Below are 15,835 nucleotides of genomic sequence, written 5' to 3' on the forward strand. Positions count from 1 at the left end.
AACAGTGATGGTTAGATTCTATTTCATAGAATCTCTTTCATAGACTTCCTACAGTGCAGAATGAGGGTCACTCGATCCATCGAGCCTGAATCAACCGTTGGAAAGAGCACCCAAACTATGCCCCAGCCAACATTTGGAAATTAAGGGACAATTTTTAGCTTGGCCAATCCACCTGATCTGCATATTTTGGGACTGTGGGCGGAAACCGGAGCATCCAGAGGAAACCCATGCAAACACAGGGAGAATGTGCAAACTCCAACAGTCACCCAATTTCAGAATCGAACCCGGATCTCTGGCATTGTGGGGCAGTAGTTCTAATCATTGTGGTTCCATTCCGCCCTGAATCAAATCAATTCACTTCCATGCCCTGATGCAAAATAAAGGCAACGCCACACTTTCCCACATCAATGGGTTGGTGGGTCGTCCTACTCGACTTATCAAGGGATTTCATTGTGCCCACCAGCATTTCAGTCTTTCTGAGCCACCCTAAAGAATTAGCAGCACTTGTTTCGAAATCTAAGTGCCTATTTTTCCACTTTTCTCTCATTTCCCCATTTGTTTGCTGACAGACAAGGAACAAAGGACTTCCCAAAACCATGGGCATGAGTTGTTTTTCAAATTACACAAGATAATTTGGCGCTGTTTCGTCTCTGGGGGGAGATGACATCCATTTCAGGTATTAGCTTTATTTAAACTTGTGGGAGTCTGCTTTTCTTAAAATATCAACCGACATTAAATGGAGCTCTACTCTCAAAATCCCTTCTGTAGAAAAAAACGTCAAAACATCATGAAGCATGGCAGAATCCACATGTTAATCTCTCTCTCTCTCTCTCTTTGAGCACATCACCCATAATATTTCCATAAATGCTGCAAATGATCCATTTAGAAAGTAGGGGCGGGATTCTCCGACCCCGGTGGCCGGAGAATAGGCACCAATTGGTGTCAATGTGACCCCCCCCCCAGCGATTCTCCCCACGCAATGTGCCGAGTGCCCGCCAAGTTCGGCCGAGTCCTGCCAGTGTCGTTCTCGTGTGGTCCTTTCGGCATTCATGCTGCCTGGGGCAACCTGGTGGGGGGGGAGGGGGTATCTGACCCCGGTGGGGAGGGGGGGGGGGGGGGGGGGGGGGGGCTCCACAGTGGCCTGGCCCGCGATCGGGGCCTACCGATCGGTGGGTGGTCTTATCCCGGTGGGGGCCTATGTTTCTCTGCGCCGGGCCCCTGTCAGTCTTGGAGAAGGCAACCCACGTGCATGCGCGAATTTGCGCTGCCGTGGCGCGCATGTGTGAACTCAAGTCGGCCTTGGTGCATATGCGCGGACCCGCGCCGCCCGTGCTGACGCCCGTATTGGCAGCAGGAGCAGCGTGCAGCTCTCCAGTGTCGTGCTGGCCCCCGTGCAGTGCAGGATCGCTGATCAGTGCCCACATCAGTTGCTTTAAGGCCAGCCGCCCAAAGGAATGCTCTGGGGAACTGGGTTCGAATCCCACCACGGTGCAATTTGAATTCAATGAAAAGTTGAAATTAGAAGTCTATAAATTGTTGTAGCAATTGTCGTCAAAACCTATCTGGTTTACTGAAGTCCATGAGGGAAGGAAATCTGCAGTCCTTACCGAATCTGGCCTACACATGTTTCCCGTTCCACAGCAATGTGGTTGATTCTGAAATTAGCCCAGCAAGCCACTCAAGGGTAATTAGGGACGGACAACAAATGCTAGCCCACCCAGTGATGCTCACATCCCTTTAATTTAAAAAAAAAAATGGTAAATATGGGGTCGAAGCTGGTGAAAATTCTCTTGATGCTGCCTTGAATATACACCTTCACCCCTGGAGTCAGAAATAATAAGCCCTCGGGTAGGATTCTCCGGACTTCCAGCCACCGTATTATTCGGCGGCGCTCCATTCGCTGGCAGCGCAATTCTCTACTCCTGCTGCTTGGCAATGGGATTTACCATTGGAGTCACCACATTCTCCAATGCAAGCAGGGGTGCACTGCTGGTGGGCAAAGTGAATCACAATGGCCAGAGAATTCCGGCCCTGTTCTTTCATTGTGAGTTTTTCCACCTCACATTCCAATTGAGTGAAATTGTAAATTTAATACCAATAAATAATTAAATATAAAGAAAAAGAATTATGAGAAGGAGTAGGCCATTCGGCCCCTTGAGCCTGTTTGCCATTCAACTAAATCATGGTTCTACTTCAACGCCATTTTCCCGCGCTATCCGAATATCCATTGATATCTTTAATATCTAGTAATCTATGTCTTAACTATACTCAACAAAAGCCTCCACAGCCCTCTGGGGTAAAGAATTACAAAGTTCCTCCACCTGTTCAGTGAAGAAATTCCTCCTCATCTCAGTCCTAAATGGCCTACCTCTTGTTCTGAGACTGCGACTCCTGACTCTAGAAACCCCCAGTGAGAGAAACATCCTTTTTGCATCTACCCTGCCAAACCCAGTAAGACTTTTGTATGCTTCAAAAAAGTCGCCTCTCATTCTTCTAAACTCACGTGAATGTAGGCCGAGTCTCCTCAATCTATCCTCACAGGACAATCCTGCCATCCCAGGAATCAGTCTGGCGAACCCTGACTGCACTCCCTCTATGGGAACTTTATCCTTCCTGAGATAAGGAGACCAAAGCGGTGCCCCTCCGATTCAGTCTGACCAAGACTCTGTACAATGTCAGCAAGACATCTTTACTCCTGTACTCAATTCCACTTGCAATAGAGGCCAACTAACCATCTGCCTCCTTATTGCAACTGGATGTCAATTTTCAGTGACTTATAAACAAGGATAGTCAAGTCCTTTCAGACACAAACATTTGGAATCTTTCACTGATAGCTCCAATGCACTCAGCACTCGAGTCTGTCCCGATTGTCAAACAATTTATTGATTTAACGTTAGCGGGGAGAATAATGTTGGGCTGACCATGTGCTTCTCCACCGCACAAAGGAAAAAACACCTGTTCTTATACTGTTACTTAGCCCATCCTGGCTGGATATAATCCAATAATAACGGTTATTGATTGCATACATCCTACCTAATTCCAATGAAATTAGTAATTTAGGCATGATGGGGCTGCATGATCATCTCGTGGACAGTGAAAGTCCCTCCCTCTCATGATGTTTACCAGATGCCTGATCAATTGTCCTTGGGTATTCCTCGCACATCACAGAGATCAGAGTCCCTTAATCTTCTCTTTCCTTCCTTGCTAGCACTCTGTTTTAATTATTGTAGAGTGCAGCTGCGAGCCTACACGATAAGAGAGGCCCTGCTGAGCCAGTTAAATGTCTGTGAATCACTGCAAGAATGTAGTCAAGTTAGTCAGGCCCCAGGATGCCTTACATTTAGTTAGTAGTCCATTTTGATGAACATGTCTTAATACTTATGCTTTATAGTTGCTTTAGCCTTGGCTCACTCGAACACTCACCAATTGAGAAATACTCTGCATTTCTGATTTTCCTACAAAAGTGAATAACTTCACATTTTTCCACATTATATTCCATCTGCCATGTTCATGCCTACTCACTTAGCCTGTCTCTTTGCATTCTCCTCACAGCTTACATCCTCAGTCATGGATATAGCATGTGAATAGCTGAGGCCCAATCATCGATCCTTGTGGTACCCCATTAGTCAGAGGCTGCCAACCTGAGAATGACGCAAACAAAAGCAGAAAATACTGGACAATCTTAGCAGGTCTGACAACATCTGTGGAGAGAGAAGGGAGTTAACGTTTCGAATCTGGTTGACTCTTTGAATGACCCATTTATTAGAACAGTGGTTGGCACAGTTGCTTCACAGCTCCAGGTTCCCAGGTTCGATTCCCTACTTGGGTCACTGTCTGTGCGGAGTCTGCACATTCTCCCCATGTCTGCGTGGGTTTCCTCCGGATGCTCCGGTTTCCTCCCACAATCCAAAGATGTGCAGGTTAGGTGGATTGACCATGCTAAATTGCCCTTAGTGTCCAAAAAGGTTAGGTGGGTTACTGGGTTACGGGGATAGGGTGGAGGTGTGGGGTGTTCTTTCCAAGGGTCGGTGAAGACTCAATGGGCCGAATGGCCTCCTGCACTGTAAATTCTATGTCTATGCCTATTCAACACTCTGATTTCTGTTCATTACCCAATTCCCAGTCCATGCCAGTATATTACCCACCAATACCATATGTTCTAATTTTTGCTGACAACCTCTTGTGTGGGACCTTATCAAAAGCCTTTGCCGTAGGCCGAACAGGGATCAGACTGAAGCGACCCAGGCTTGCTCACGTGGGGACCCTTGTAGTGAGAGCAGAGAGGTGATATCTATCCCATTTGTTTTGCCAGTATTCCAAATGATATGTTCCAGTGCGTTAACTATGTTCGTAGCAAATTACTGTGGATGCTGAAATCTGCAACAAAAAAAGAAAATCCTGGAAAATCTCAGCAGGTCTGACAGCATCTGTGGAGAGAGACAATGGAGCTAACATTTCAAGTGTGGATGACAAAGAACCATCCAGACTCAAAACGTTAGCTCTGTTGGTATGATACTGTGCTTCACATCCAGATCCTTCAAGTAGTTTAACAGCCCCTGGTTACCAACTCACCACACCAATGCTCTTTACTACTATCACCATTTTTTCCTGAGATCCCAAGTGTCTTTAAAAATGCAAAGAATGAAGATTGGACTGAAGTCTGGTGCATGGGGCCCTGGTGAAGAATAGGAACAGAAAAAAAAATGGCTGCAGTCCATCTGCCTAGTCACAAAAATACCTGTCAATTCATCCTATGAATAAGGATGATGGAAAGTACGAGTCCAGGATAGACTGCTGAACATTCCGGCCTAGGTTTCTAGTCTGAGGTAACCACAGAGTCAGAGGATCACACTTCTTAGTCAGTGAGAGAGGCTGAAGCGTGATGGGAAGAGAAAACATTAGCGCTAGTCAGCACAATAACTGTTAACCTGTCTGTGAGTTTAATCCATCATCGGGATGTACCTTACTGTGTTAGATTGCGAGGTTTGGCAAGAATTTGAAATATATCACTGAAAACTTTACTTTGCCCAAATATCTCATCTGATTATGCCTCATCCTATTTTTCTGATCATATGCCTGTGAAAGGCACTGTATAAATGCAAAGGTTTATTGTTATATTTTTAATTTAAAATTAACCAATTTATTCACAGAAACTCCCTCCCTAACAACACTACAGATGTAGCGTAACCACATGGACTGCAGCGTTCAAGGCAGCTCACCACCACTTTCTAAAGGGTAATTAGGGATGGGCAGTAAAAGCTGGCCAAGCCAGCGGCACTCGAACCTCACAAATGTGCTTCTTTTCTTCTTCAGTGCTCTGCCCAAAGAGCACCACAGCTCCACCATGGGTAGGGCAAGGTGGCATGTCCTGAATCCACCCCAGCCAGAATGGGAGAGGTCCAACTCCCAACTCCATGCTGTTGGCGCCAATCTCATCCACACCAACCATGGGAACCAAATGGTCCCCCCCAACGGGTCCGGGTTGCTGTGGCAACATGTACTTTTTGCATGCAAATTGTAGTCTGGAGCCATGGATAGTGATGGTAGAGGATCCAATTTACTTTCCATCGCATGACTGACCAGGAATCTCTCCCATTCCTACCTCCTGCCACTGGTATATGTTGGAAGGATTTGCAGATTGATACTCAATCTGTTTGGTCGCACTATGAACACACCTTTCTTGGCCATCAAGCTCTCGAGTGGGACTTAAACCCAAAGCTTTGGGCTCTGAAACAGGGATGCCGCCCACTGCATCACAATACCTCCCATACCCCATGAATTAGTTTGAAAAAGATTTCTCTCGGTAGAGAGATGTTCAGATTCCTAACAAAGAAATAGGAGTGTGCCTGGACCCCAGCGTGAGTGAGATCACAGCACACAAGAGGTCTACTATTACCATCTTCAGTTCAGGATACTGTACAGCTACATATCTGGGGCTGGTTTAGCACAGTGCGCTAAACAGCTGGCTTGTAATGCAGAACAAGGCCATCAGCACGGGTTCAATTCCCGTACCAGCCTCCCTGAACAGGCGCCGGAATGTGGAAACAAGGGGCTTTTCACAGTAACTTTATTGAAGCCTACTTGTGACAATAAGCGATTATTATTATTAGGGAGTAGAAATGTGCAACAGATTCTAGAGGTGTGGAGTCTGAGCACAACAATAACCAATGGCACCGAACCGGTGGAAATATCTACTGGAGATTGGAAAGATGGTGGTGTCACGATATTGTCACTGGACTAATAATCCAGAGACCCATGCCAATGCTCTGGGGAGATGGGTTCACATCCCACCACGGCAGCTGGTGGAATTTAAATTCAATTAATAAATCTGGGATATAAAGCTAGTCTAACGGAGACCATGGCAACAATCAACGATTGCTGGTGCCCTTTAGGGAAGGAGATCTGGCATCCTTACCTGGTCTGGCCTACGATCTGTCTCCAACAACAATGCGATTGGCTCTGAACTGCCCTGTCCAAAATGGCCTGACAACCTACTCAGTTCAAGAGGCAATTAGGGATGGGTAACAAGTGGTGGCCCTGCCAACCATGCTCACATCCCGTGAAAGAATAAAGGGGGGAAAAGAACTGTGAATTTGTAAAAAGCTAATAAACAGGTGAGAGCAACTGATACTGTGGAACCACACGTTACAAAATTCCTCTTCACTCGGAATGGAAGGAATATGGTACGGTTTAATAGGAGGTTGAGAGATGCTGGTGTTGATTGCACAGTAACTGTACCATCTCCTTGTGTTTTAACAGGCACCAGTAGTGTCGAGGTAAAAGAGAACCGCAATGTGGGCAATTTATCGCTGGAGGATCACCCACGGCCGTCCAGTGACCGGCAGATCTTCCGCTGTTCTGACGTTGCTGCGAGCGGCACAGCTGGCCTGAACAGGAAAAGGCCGCTGGAGGAAGGGAATAACGGGCACATGCACCCTAAGGTGCAGCTGAAATGTAAGAAGCTGTCGTGGTCAGTGACACCAAAGAATGCCCTGGTGCAGCTGAACGAACTGAAGCCAGGATTACAGTACAAGATGGTCTCCCAGACTGGGCCTGTGCACGCGCCCATCTTCGCCATCGGCGTCGAAGTGAATGGCTTGCTGTTCGAGGGCACGGGGCCCACCAAAAAGAAAGCAAAGATGAGGGCTGCGGAGATGGCCCTGCAATCCTTTGTGCAGTTTCCAAATGCCTCCCAGGCACACTTGGCCATGGGAAACTGCCTAAATCCCAGCGCAGATTTCACGTCCGACCAGGCCGACTTCCCCAACACACTGTTCAAAGAGTTTGAGCCCTCGGCTCAGGGTGACGCCTTGCCTTGCTGCAGCCCTGCTGAAAACGAATTGCTCCACAGCGGCTGCAGACATGGGCGATTACTCTGCCACACGTTGGATTTAATGGTCCAAGCCAAACAAAACAAGCACAAGATGCCGTTCCCAGCGGCAAGCAGGAAGAATCCAGTCGAGATGTTAAATGAGCTGCGTCCGGGACTGAGGTATGTGTGCCTCTCGGAGACTGTGGAGAAGCATGTCAAGCGCTTTGTGATGGCAGTAAGGGTTGATGGGAGAATGTTTGAAGGCTCGGGACGCAGCAAGAAGCTGGCGAAAGCCCAAACGGCACAGGCTGCTCTTCAGACTCTCTTTAATATCCAGCCAGTACCCAGCGGAAAGCCTTGTCACATGCCTGGCAGGAATAAATGTCCTAATTTACCACAGGTGAGAATCGCCTGCCAGCTATTGGCAGACCTCGGAAATTTCGCACCAAATTGTTGGCCGACCTTAGGTAACCTTCATTTACACAGATTGGTAGGTGGGAGAGAAATGATGTGAAGTCATTGCGAGGTGCTGAGCACATTTGAACCTATCTTGTATTTGCAGTAGCCCAGTAAATTAATGAAAATTGAATTCTCTGCAGTAGAATTATGTTTTCTCATACAGATTTTGAAGTTCCATTTTCAATTAAACAATAGAATAAGTATGCGACATATGTGGACATTTTTTAGGTAAAAATTATAATTTCTAATTTCTATGTATATATAAAATTCATATATATATTAGACACATATATAAAATCTAATATTCCTCAATATTTATTTCAGTATTTAGTTTTATAAATAGGAATTAGTATCTCTCTCTCTCTCTCTCTCTCTATACGTGTATATATATATGTTAATTCCTATATATACTAATTCTGATATGTAACAAAATCATTGAAATAAGCACAGGGAAATATTAGGGGTGGCACGGTGACACAGTAGTTAGCACTGCTGTCTCACAGCACCAGGGACCGGGTTACTCTCTGTGTGGAGTTTGCACTTTCCCCCCATGTCTGCGTGGGTTTCATCTCGTTGCTCCGGTTTCCCCCTACAGTCCAAAGATGTGCAGGTTAGGTGGATTGGCCAGGATAAATTGCGCCTTAGAGTTCAAAAAGTTCGGTGGGGTTAATGGGTTACAGGTTTAGGGGGGGGTGGGGATGGGGGGGGGGGGGGTCCTAGGTGGGGTGCTTTTTCAGAGGGTCGGTGCAGACTCGATGGGCCAAATGGCCTCCTTCTGCACTATAGGGATTCAGTGGATTCCAGATCACTAAAGGCTGTTTCATGCAAGTGGCCAGTAATATAAGTTTATTTTTCTTTCAAAGAATAGGACCTTAAAAGAAGGGTCCAGTTCCCCCTGCAGTTGTTTTGAGGGCAGACGATGGCATTGAACAGTTCAGCACTGCCTGGAAATGACATCAGAGCTGGTAGGTGGGAATGGAAATTGGGGGAGCAAACTGTTGCCAGAGGATATAGAGAAGCCGCCCTGGTATAAACTGCAGTGGCCAGGGTGGGGGAGGGAGTGATTGCAAAACCAATACTGATTGGGCAGGGAGAGGAAAGACCATGGCTGGGTCTGTCCAAGAGTTCTTTGAAGAGGACCCTGAAGAGTACTCCTGCTCCTTCAGGTCACCGTGGATTGCTTTGCAAATTAATACCTGCACTTCAGGTTACTCTGCCACCTCTTGCTTGGTCCCATGGGCAGCTTGGCCATTTGAGCCTATCCTGAGTCCCAGTAAAAATACCATTATGGTACTGTGACTTTTGCACCTCAATTGAGGCCCACCTGTACCCCGAGGTTCAAGCCGCTTGATAATCGGCCAAGGTAAAATGTTATCAGGCAGGAATGGCAAGATTACGGCCCATTGAGTCATGTCACCTCACCACATTTTAACCGCTCAGTTAAATTCAGTCCCGCTTTCTGCCCTTTTCCCTAATCCATGTAAATCCAGCTCTGTTCCCAAGAAGGTTGAAGGTTTCCTCAGGCTGACAGTTATAAAGGCTAAAAGTGGGTCAAGCTGGTAGTCATCAGTCAGGTGCTAGAACGGAGAACTCTCAGGCAAGACTAAACAGCATTGCACTCTTTTCTCTAGAGAAATGAAGGCTGAGAGGTGGCCTGGGGGAGAGATCTGTGAATTTCTGAAAGAGTTTGATAGGGCAGGCGCAGAACGGATGTCCGTTTGGAAGGGGGGGTGGTGTCCAAAACCTGGGGCTGTAAACTTAACGTGGTCGTTAATAAATCCAAAAAGGAATTCAGAAGAAAATTATTTCCTCAGAATGTGGAATATGCTGCTGCAAAGTGTGGTTAGGATGAAAAGCACAGGAGCATTTAAGGGGAATCTAAATAAGTACATGAGGAAGAAAGGGATACAAGAATATATCGATGGGCGAGATGACATACGGTCAGAGGAGGCTAGTGTAGAGAATAAACACCAAAATAGATCTTTGTGACTGAATGACTTGACCCATGTCACTGCATTCTGAAAAACGTCAAGTAAAGGTTGTGCAAATACCTGCAAGTTCCAGGATATACAGAAAGGTGGGGTGAGATCCAATCCCATCACCATCATGAATTTAGAGGATGGGAACATACACCACTCAATGAATCAGGACAGGTAATCCTTCCCTTTCTTTTGGTCAATAGAATGGACACCTAATGGAAGGGCCTAATCCAGCTAGTGTTGGAGGCAAGAAATTCTCAGAGTCTGTCTGCGACCGCGTGGTGTTGGTAAAACTTTGTTTATTCGAAAAATGGCTGTGTGCGCTCAGGAAAACTAGGAGCTGCTGCTGTCTTTAGTGAGCATCAATCCTGTTCTGAAACTTACAGGGATTTTCATGCATATATTTCAAGTTTGTTCACAGTTACAGATAAGCATTGACGTCATCAATTAATTTCATACCATACAATCGGATCAGTGGAGATGTCTTGATGTGGCATTAATGGGTTAGTGTTCCCTACTCTGGGTAGGACAATGGATCTCTTGCAGACAAGCTGGGGCCATAGTCTCGTGACGAAGGTCCCCCATTATTATTTTGTCCTGTAAGATGATTAAATTATCCTGAGTGCAGGTTTAAGGTTTCTGGCTGATTCAACAATTGAAAATGAAATGAAATGAAAATCGCTTATTGTCACAGGAAGGCTTCAAATGAAGTTACTGTGAAAAGCCCCAAGTCGCCACATTCCGGCGCCTGTTCAGGGAGGCTGGTATGGGGATTGAACCCGCGCTGCAGGCCTGCCTGGGTCTACTTTAAAAGCCATCTATTTAGCCCACTGTTCTAAATTAGCTCCTAACTAATTTAACCCTTTGCCTACCGTTTTTCCACTCCCCATGTGTTAATTTTAATCTATGGCATCTTTTATTCATGTATATATTATTCTTCCGCTAACAGCTTTCCTAATAAAGGAATGCAGCAACACTGAAGTAGCAGCATTTGAGGGTGTCAGAGGGGTGGGAGGAGAGGGATGGGGTTGCATGGAAGTCAATGAGAAGGTACCTGGAGTATTGTGCACAGTTTTGGTCCCCTTAATTGAAGAAAGATGTAGTGACGTTGGAGGCAGTCCAGAGGAGGGTCACTAGGTGGGTTCCAGAGGTGAATGAATGAAATGAAATGAAAATCGCTTATTGTCACAAGTAGGCTTCAATTAAGTTACTGTGAAAAGGCCTTAGTCGCCACATTCCGGCACCTGTTCAGGGAGGCTGGTACGGGAATTTAACCTGCGCCGCTGGTCTGCCTTGGTCTGCTTTCAAAGCCAGCTATATATCCCTGTGCTAAACCAGCCCCTGGTGAGAGATTTGTCGTATGAGGAGAGATTGAACAGTTTAGGCTTACGCTCTCTAGAGTTTAGAAGAATGAAGGGTGATGAAATTGAGGTATACAAGATGCTGAAAGGTATGGATAAAGTAGATGTTGAGCTGAAGCTTCCCTTTGTGGGGCATTCTAGAACAAGAGGTCATAGTCTCAAGATAAATGGTAGCAAATTTAAAACGGAGTTGAGGAGAAACTACTTCTCCCAAAGGGTTGTGAATCTGTGGAACTCGCTGCCCCAATTTAAATTTAAGGAGGAGTTAGACAAGTTTTTAATTGGTAATGGGTTGAAGGGTTCTGGAGAACGGGCAGAATGGTGGAGTTAAGGCCAGGATGAGATCAACCATGATCGAATGGCAGAGCAGACGTGATGGGCCAAATGGCCTAATTCTGCTCCTACATCTTATGAACTTACGAACTTATGAACCAATGAACGATCCTCCCACCCCGGTGAAGTGTCAATTAGAAGCATCAAAGTTCTCTGCCCCTGTCCTGACTGGGATAGATGATCGGAAAGTGGGTCTTAGGATGCTATCATCCTAGAGCAGAATAGTAGCGATCCCACCCTGTCACAATGCATTTCCAGCAATGGAACAATAGATTGAAAGAATTTCAGAACCATTGAAGTCATCCCAGTGCAATGAAAAAGTTTGTAGTAGATGTTAAGGTTCCAGGATCCAGTATGGGAAACCCCGCCTTGGCGCCCCATAATTAACCGCAAATTCCTTAAGTGCAAATCCTGTCAAAATGCACCATTAATTTGCAGTTATATGGTACAATCTGAATGAAAATGGTTTATTCTTCGACCTGTTTTCTTTCTCTGAGCAAAAGGTGAGTCTTGGCAGTTTAGGAAAATGCCAGCGAATAAATAAAATGTCAAATGCTTCTTTTTACAACAAAGGCCCGTTTAAATGCTGCCAACTTTAACATTTGTAAGTGACAAAGGTGCTTTGTCACTATCCGATGCTTCATGGGTTTTATTCAAATGTTATTGTACGTAATATGCTGACTTGGTTTTATAACATTTCACAAACCCTGTCAAGAATAATTTTAACAATGGGCGGGATTGTTGGGGGTCGGTGTGGTTCCCGCCCCCTCCATCCTCCGAATTCTCCGACCCCCCATAAGTCGGCGAGGCGTGAATCGCACCACCCGCCTCGGAGAATGACGGGGCTCGGCGCGACTCAATGGGCCCCGGGGCTGCCCGAATTCTCCGGCCCGCAATGGGCCGAAGTCCCGCTCGTTTTTTGCCAGTTCCGCTGGCGTGAATTGGAGTAGGTCCCTCACCGGCGGGACCTGGCGGCGCGGGCGGCCTCTGGGGTTCTTTGGGGGACACGGGGGAGATCTGGCCCCGGGAGGTGCCCCCACGGTGGCCTGGCCCGCGATCGGAGCCCACCGATCCACGGGCGGGCCTGTGCCGTGGGGGCACTCTTTTCCTAAGTGTCGACCATGTCAGCCTCTGCAATGGCTGACGCATAGGTGACCCTCCCGCGCATGCGCAGGGATGACGCCAGCAGCCGCTGACGCTCCAGCGCATGCGCGGACTCTCGCCGGCCGGCGGAATCCCTTCGGCCCCGGCTAGTGTGGCACCAAAGGCCTTCCACGCCAGCCGGCGGGGCGCAAACCACTCCAGCGCCGGGCTAGCCCCTGAAGGCGCGGAGGATTCCGCACCTTTGGGGCGGGCTGACGCCGGAGTGGTTCACGCCACTCCGCCCTCCAGGACCCCCCGCCCTGCCAGGTAGGGGAGAATCACGGCCAATGTTTTTGTTTTGGTGTCCAAACACAGCCCATAAGAGGAAACGTATTCATTTATACAGCCCAGTTTGTCTGCAGAAGAACAGTGACTGCATTTCCCCTATAATGCATTGGCCGTGAAGCACTTCTGAAAATCCTGAGACGCAAAAGGTTTCTTTGTCCTTTCATTTCATGAAACCATTATTATATTTAAGATTATTCCTGGTGTTGTGACTTCAGTTGCTGTCTGTCAGCTTCCTGGCGCCAAAATAATAGAAAGCTTGTGGTAATGTGTTGAACACTAGCGGCGCGATTCAGCAGACAAAAGTTAAAGTCCGCTTTGGGCGGGTTTGATGGGGTGATTTTCGTTGGCTGTAGCGGCAAGAATCACCCCGCTATTCAGCAATGTTTTTTTGGGTCTCAGGTAGTTTCTCCCCGCCGGGGCCATACACACAGAGATTTCCTACTGGTGAACTGATACCCCCGCCCCAACCTCCAACCTTGTCGAAGCCCGTGGGAATCCCCCCTCACCCTGCCTCAAATTGGCAAGGACCCCCTGGGCACGGCCCTTGGCAACCTGGCACACATGCACATTGGCAGTGCCAGCCTGGCATCCTGCCGGTCGTGGACTCCCGGGCAGCGGGTCAATCCGGTGTCCGGGTATTTAAATGACTCATTAGGCTAATTTAAATATGCAGGTCTGGCCCGCTCCCTCGCTGTCTGGACCTCGCCCTGCGAGGTCAGGATCCAGATCACATCAGGTGGGGGGGAACGAGTCAGGTGATTCGCAATCGGCCTGGCGTGGAGCCTGATTTGGGGCTCACCATGGATTCACCGGGCTCAATGTGATCGCTGAATCGCGGCCTACATCCCAAAGGCTTTTGATGCTGACGAAAGACATGGAACAGGCCTGAACCACAACAAAAACACAACAAAAACACAAAAGTTTGTGAAAGTTGCACCAGCCCCTGTCCTCTGCCACTGACCACTCTCCCCCCCCCCCCCCCCCCCCCCCATTGAATCTTTTTATGGTCAGGAGGAACATTCATCAATGCTCTCACAGTATCGATCAGTGCCACTGCAAAAAAATAAAGTGCAGTTTAACCGTCAAGATGAAGAGGTCGGCCAGAATCCTCACATCCATGTGTCACGGGGTTCTAATCACCACTGAATTCAAGGAGCGCGTCAACAACCTAATGATAGGATCATAGCCACGGCCACAGAGGAGTATTGGAACATTGGACTTAGGAGTAGACCATTCAACCCCACTGGCCTGTTTGACCATTAAATTCAATTATTACCCCAATCTCCATCCCAACTCCTTTTGTCCAGATCACTTGATTCTCTTGCCTAACAAAATTCTGTTGATCACATTCTTCAAAGCTCCAGTCGTCCCGGCAGCCACAATCTTTTGGATGCGAGCCTGCCAAATTTCCACCACCCTTTGTGTAAAAGAGATACTTATTGTTTTCGCTCACTCCTCAATGTCTTAGCTCTGTTTTAAGATCATGGCTCCTTGTTCTTGTTTGGATTAGTTTATTGTCACGTGTACTGAGGTACAGTGAAAATAAATTTTCTGCGTGCAGTTCCCCATCAGAGGAAATGGCTGTCCTGTTTATAATCATCTTTATTGTCACAAGTAGGCTTACATTAACACTGCAATGAAGTTACTGTGAAAAGCCCCTTCCGGTCACCACATTCCAGCGCCTGTTTGGATACACAGAGGGAGAATTCAGAATGTCCAAATTATCTAACAGCACGTCTTTCACGACTTGTGGAAGTAAACCGAAGCACATGGAGGAAACTCACGCAGACACGGGGAGAACGTGCAGACTCCGCACAGGCAGTGACCCAAACTGGGAATCGAACCTGGGACCCTGGAGCTATGAAGCAACAGTGCTAACCACTGTGCTAGCGAGCCGCCCGTCGCACCTTATCAAATTCAATGAACATTTTAAACAATCTCCTACACTCAAGGGAATGCAACCCAAGCATGTGCACCCACCACAGTGGTAGTAGGATTGAGGTAGTGAGTCATTACTCATGATTATTGAGGTGCCAACACATCCTCTTCAATTTCTCCTGCAAATTTTAGTTTCACATGCAAGCAATTCTTTCTTATACATTGTAATATATTTTGCCGTAGTGCTGAGGAAGTGGTGCTATTCAAAGAACGGTAGCCCTGGCCACCATTAGTCCTTCAATCAACACACAAAAGAACAAATTGATAGATTATATATTCTCCGCAGAGCCCATGCTCATACATGTGTATTCCCCAGCAGCCCAAAGGCTAAAGGTATGGATAACAGGTGATTCTCATGGTCGGTACACGGCTTTGGTGGGAAGAGAGAGGGTGTTAGTGAGACTTTGAATTGATGTAGTTTAGCTAGTGAAACATATATATGCCCATGTTCTCTTGCAATTGGTGTTTCTTGCCAAGTTCTACATATAGTGAACACAGCTGCCGAAACGTAAATGCTCATTCTCATGAAGTATTGCTTTAAATGCTGACACAAGATGAAATGTTCAAACTGCTTAACCCTATAACTACTTGAACAAAGAGGACTTAAATCAACAGATGAGCCAATAATGACTAGGGGCAAAAAGCTTGTACGTTTTGTGGTCAATTATGTCTGATAAGTAATTCATCTCATTAGACCCTCGGGCCACTAGCATGAACACAATTGGCATAATGTATTCAGTGCACATACAATTATTTCCCTTACTGCCTGCAGTGAACCAGACTTAACCATAAAGCTAATAAATCCGTGAACAGATCCTTCCTGTATAATATAGTGCTTTATATTGCACTGAAATTATTGCACAGCCATATCACACTGTATGCCTTATGGCAGGGGAGGGGAGCAGTGAAATCTGTTGTCAGCAGTAGTAGGCTGATGACAAACAGACTATTTATCTTTCACACCCTGTCCAATTTTCTCTGGGCCTCATCCACCTCCAGCGGCAGGCAAGGGACTCAATGCA

At 46.9% G+C, this 15,835-nt stretch overlaps 1 protein-coding gene across 2 annotated transcripts in view; it reads left to right on the forward strand.

Annotated features, from left to right (window-relative positions):
* Positions 1-15,835, forward strand: part of adarb2 (adenosine deaminase RNA specific B2 (inactive)) — an 857,007-nt gene that overhangs the window by 500,081 nt on the left and 341,091 nt on the right. For both annotated transcript variants that reach the window (XM_038798319.1, XM_038798320.1), the window contains one exon: positions 6,760-7,712. In XM_038798319.1, the coding sequence (XP_038654247.1) occupies positions 6,760-7,712 (953 nt within the window). The remainder of the gene's footprint in view (positions 1-6,759; positions 7,713-15,835) is intronic.

Source organism: Scyliorhinus canicula, chromosome 5 (genome assembly GCF_902713615.1).
Source record: "Scyliorhinus canicula chromosome 5, sScyCan1.1, whole genome shotgun sequence".
Lineage (NCBI taxonomy): Eukaryota > Metazoa > Chordata > Chondrichthyes > Carcharhiniformes > Scyliorhinidae > Scyliorhinus > Scyliorhinus canicula.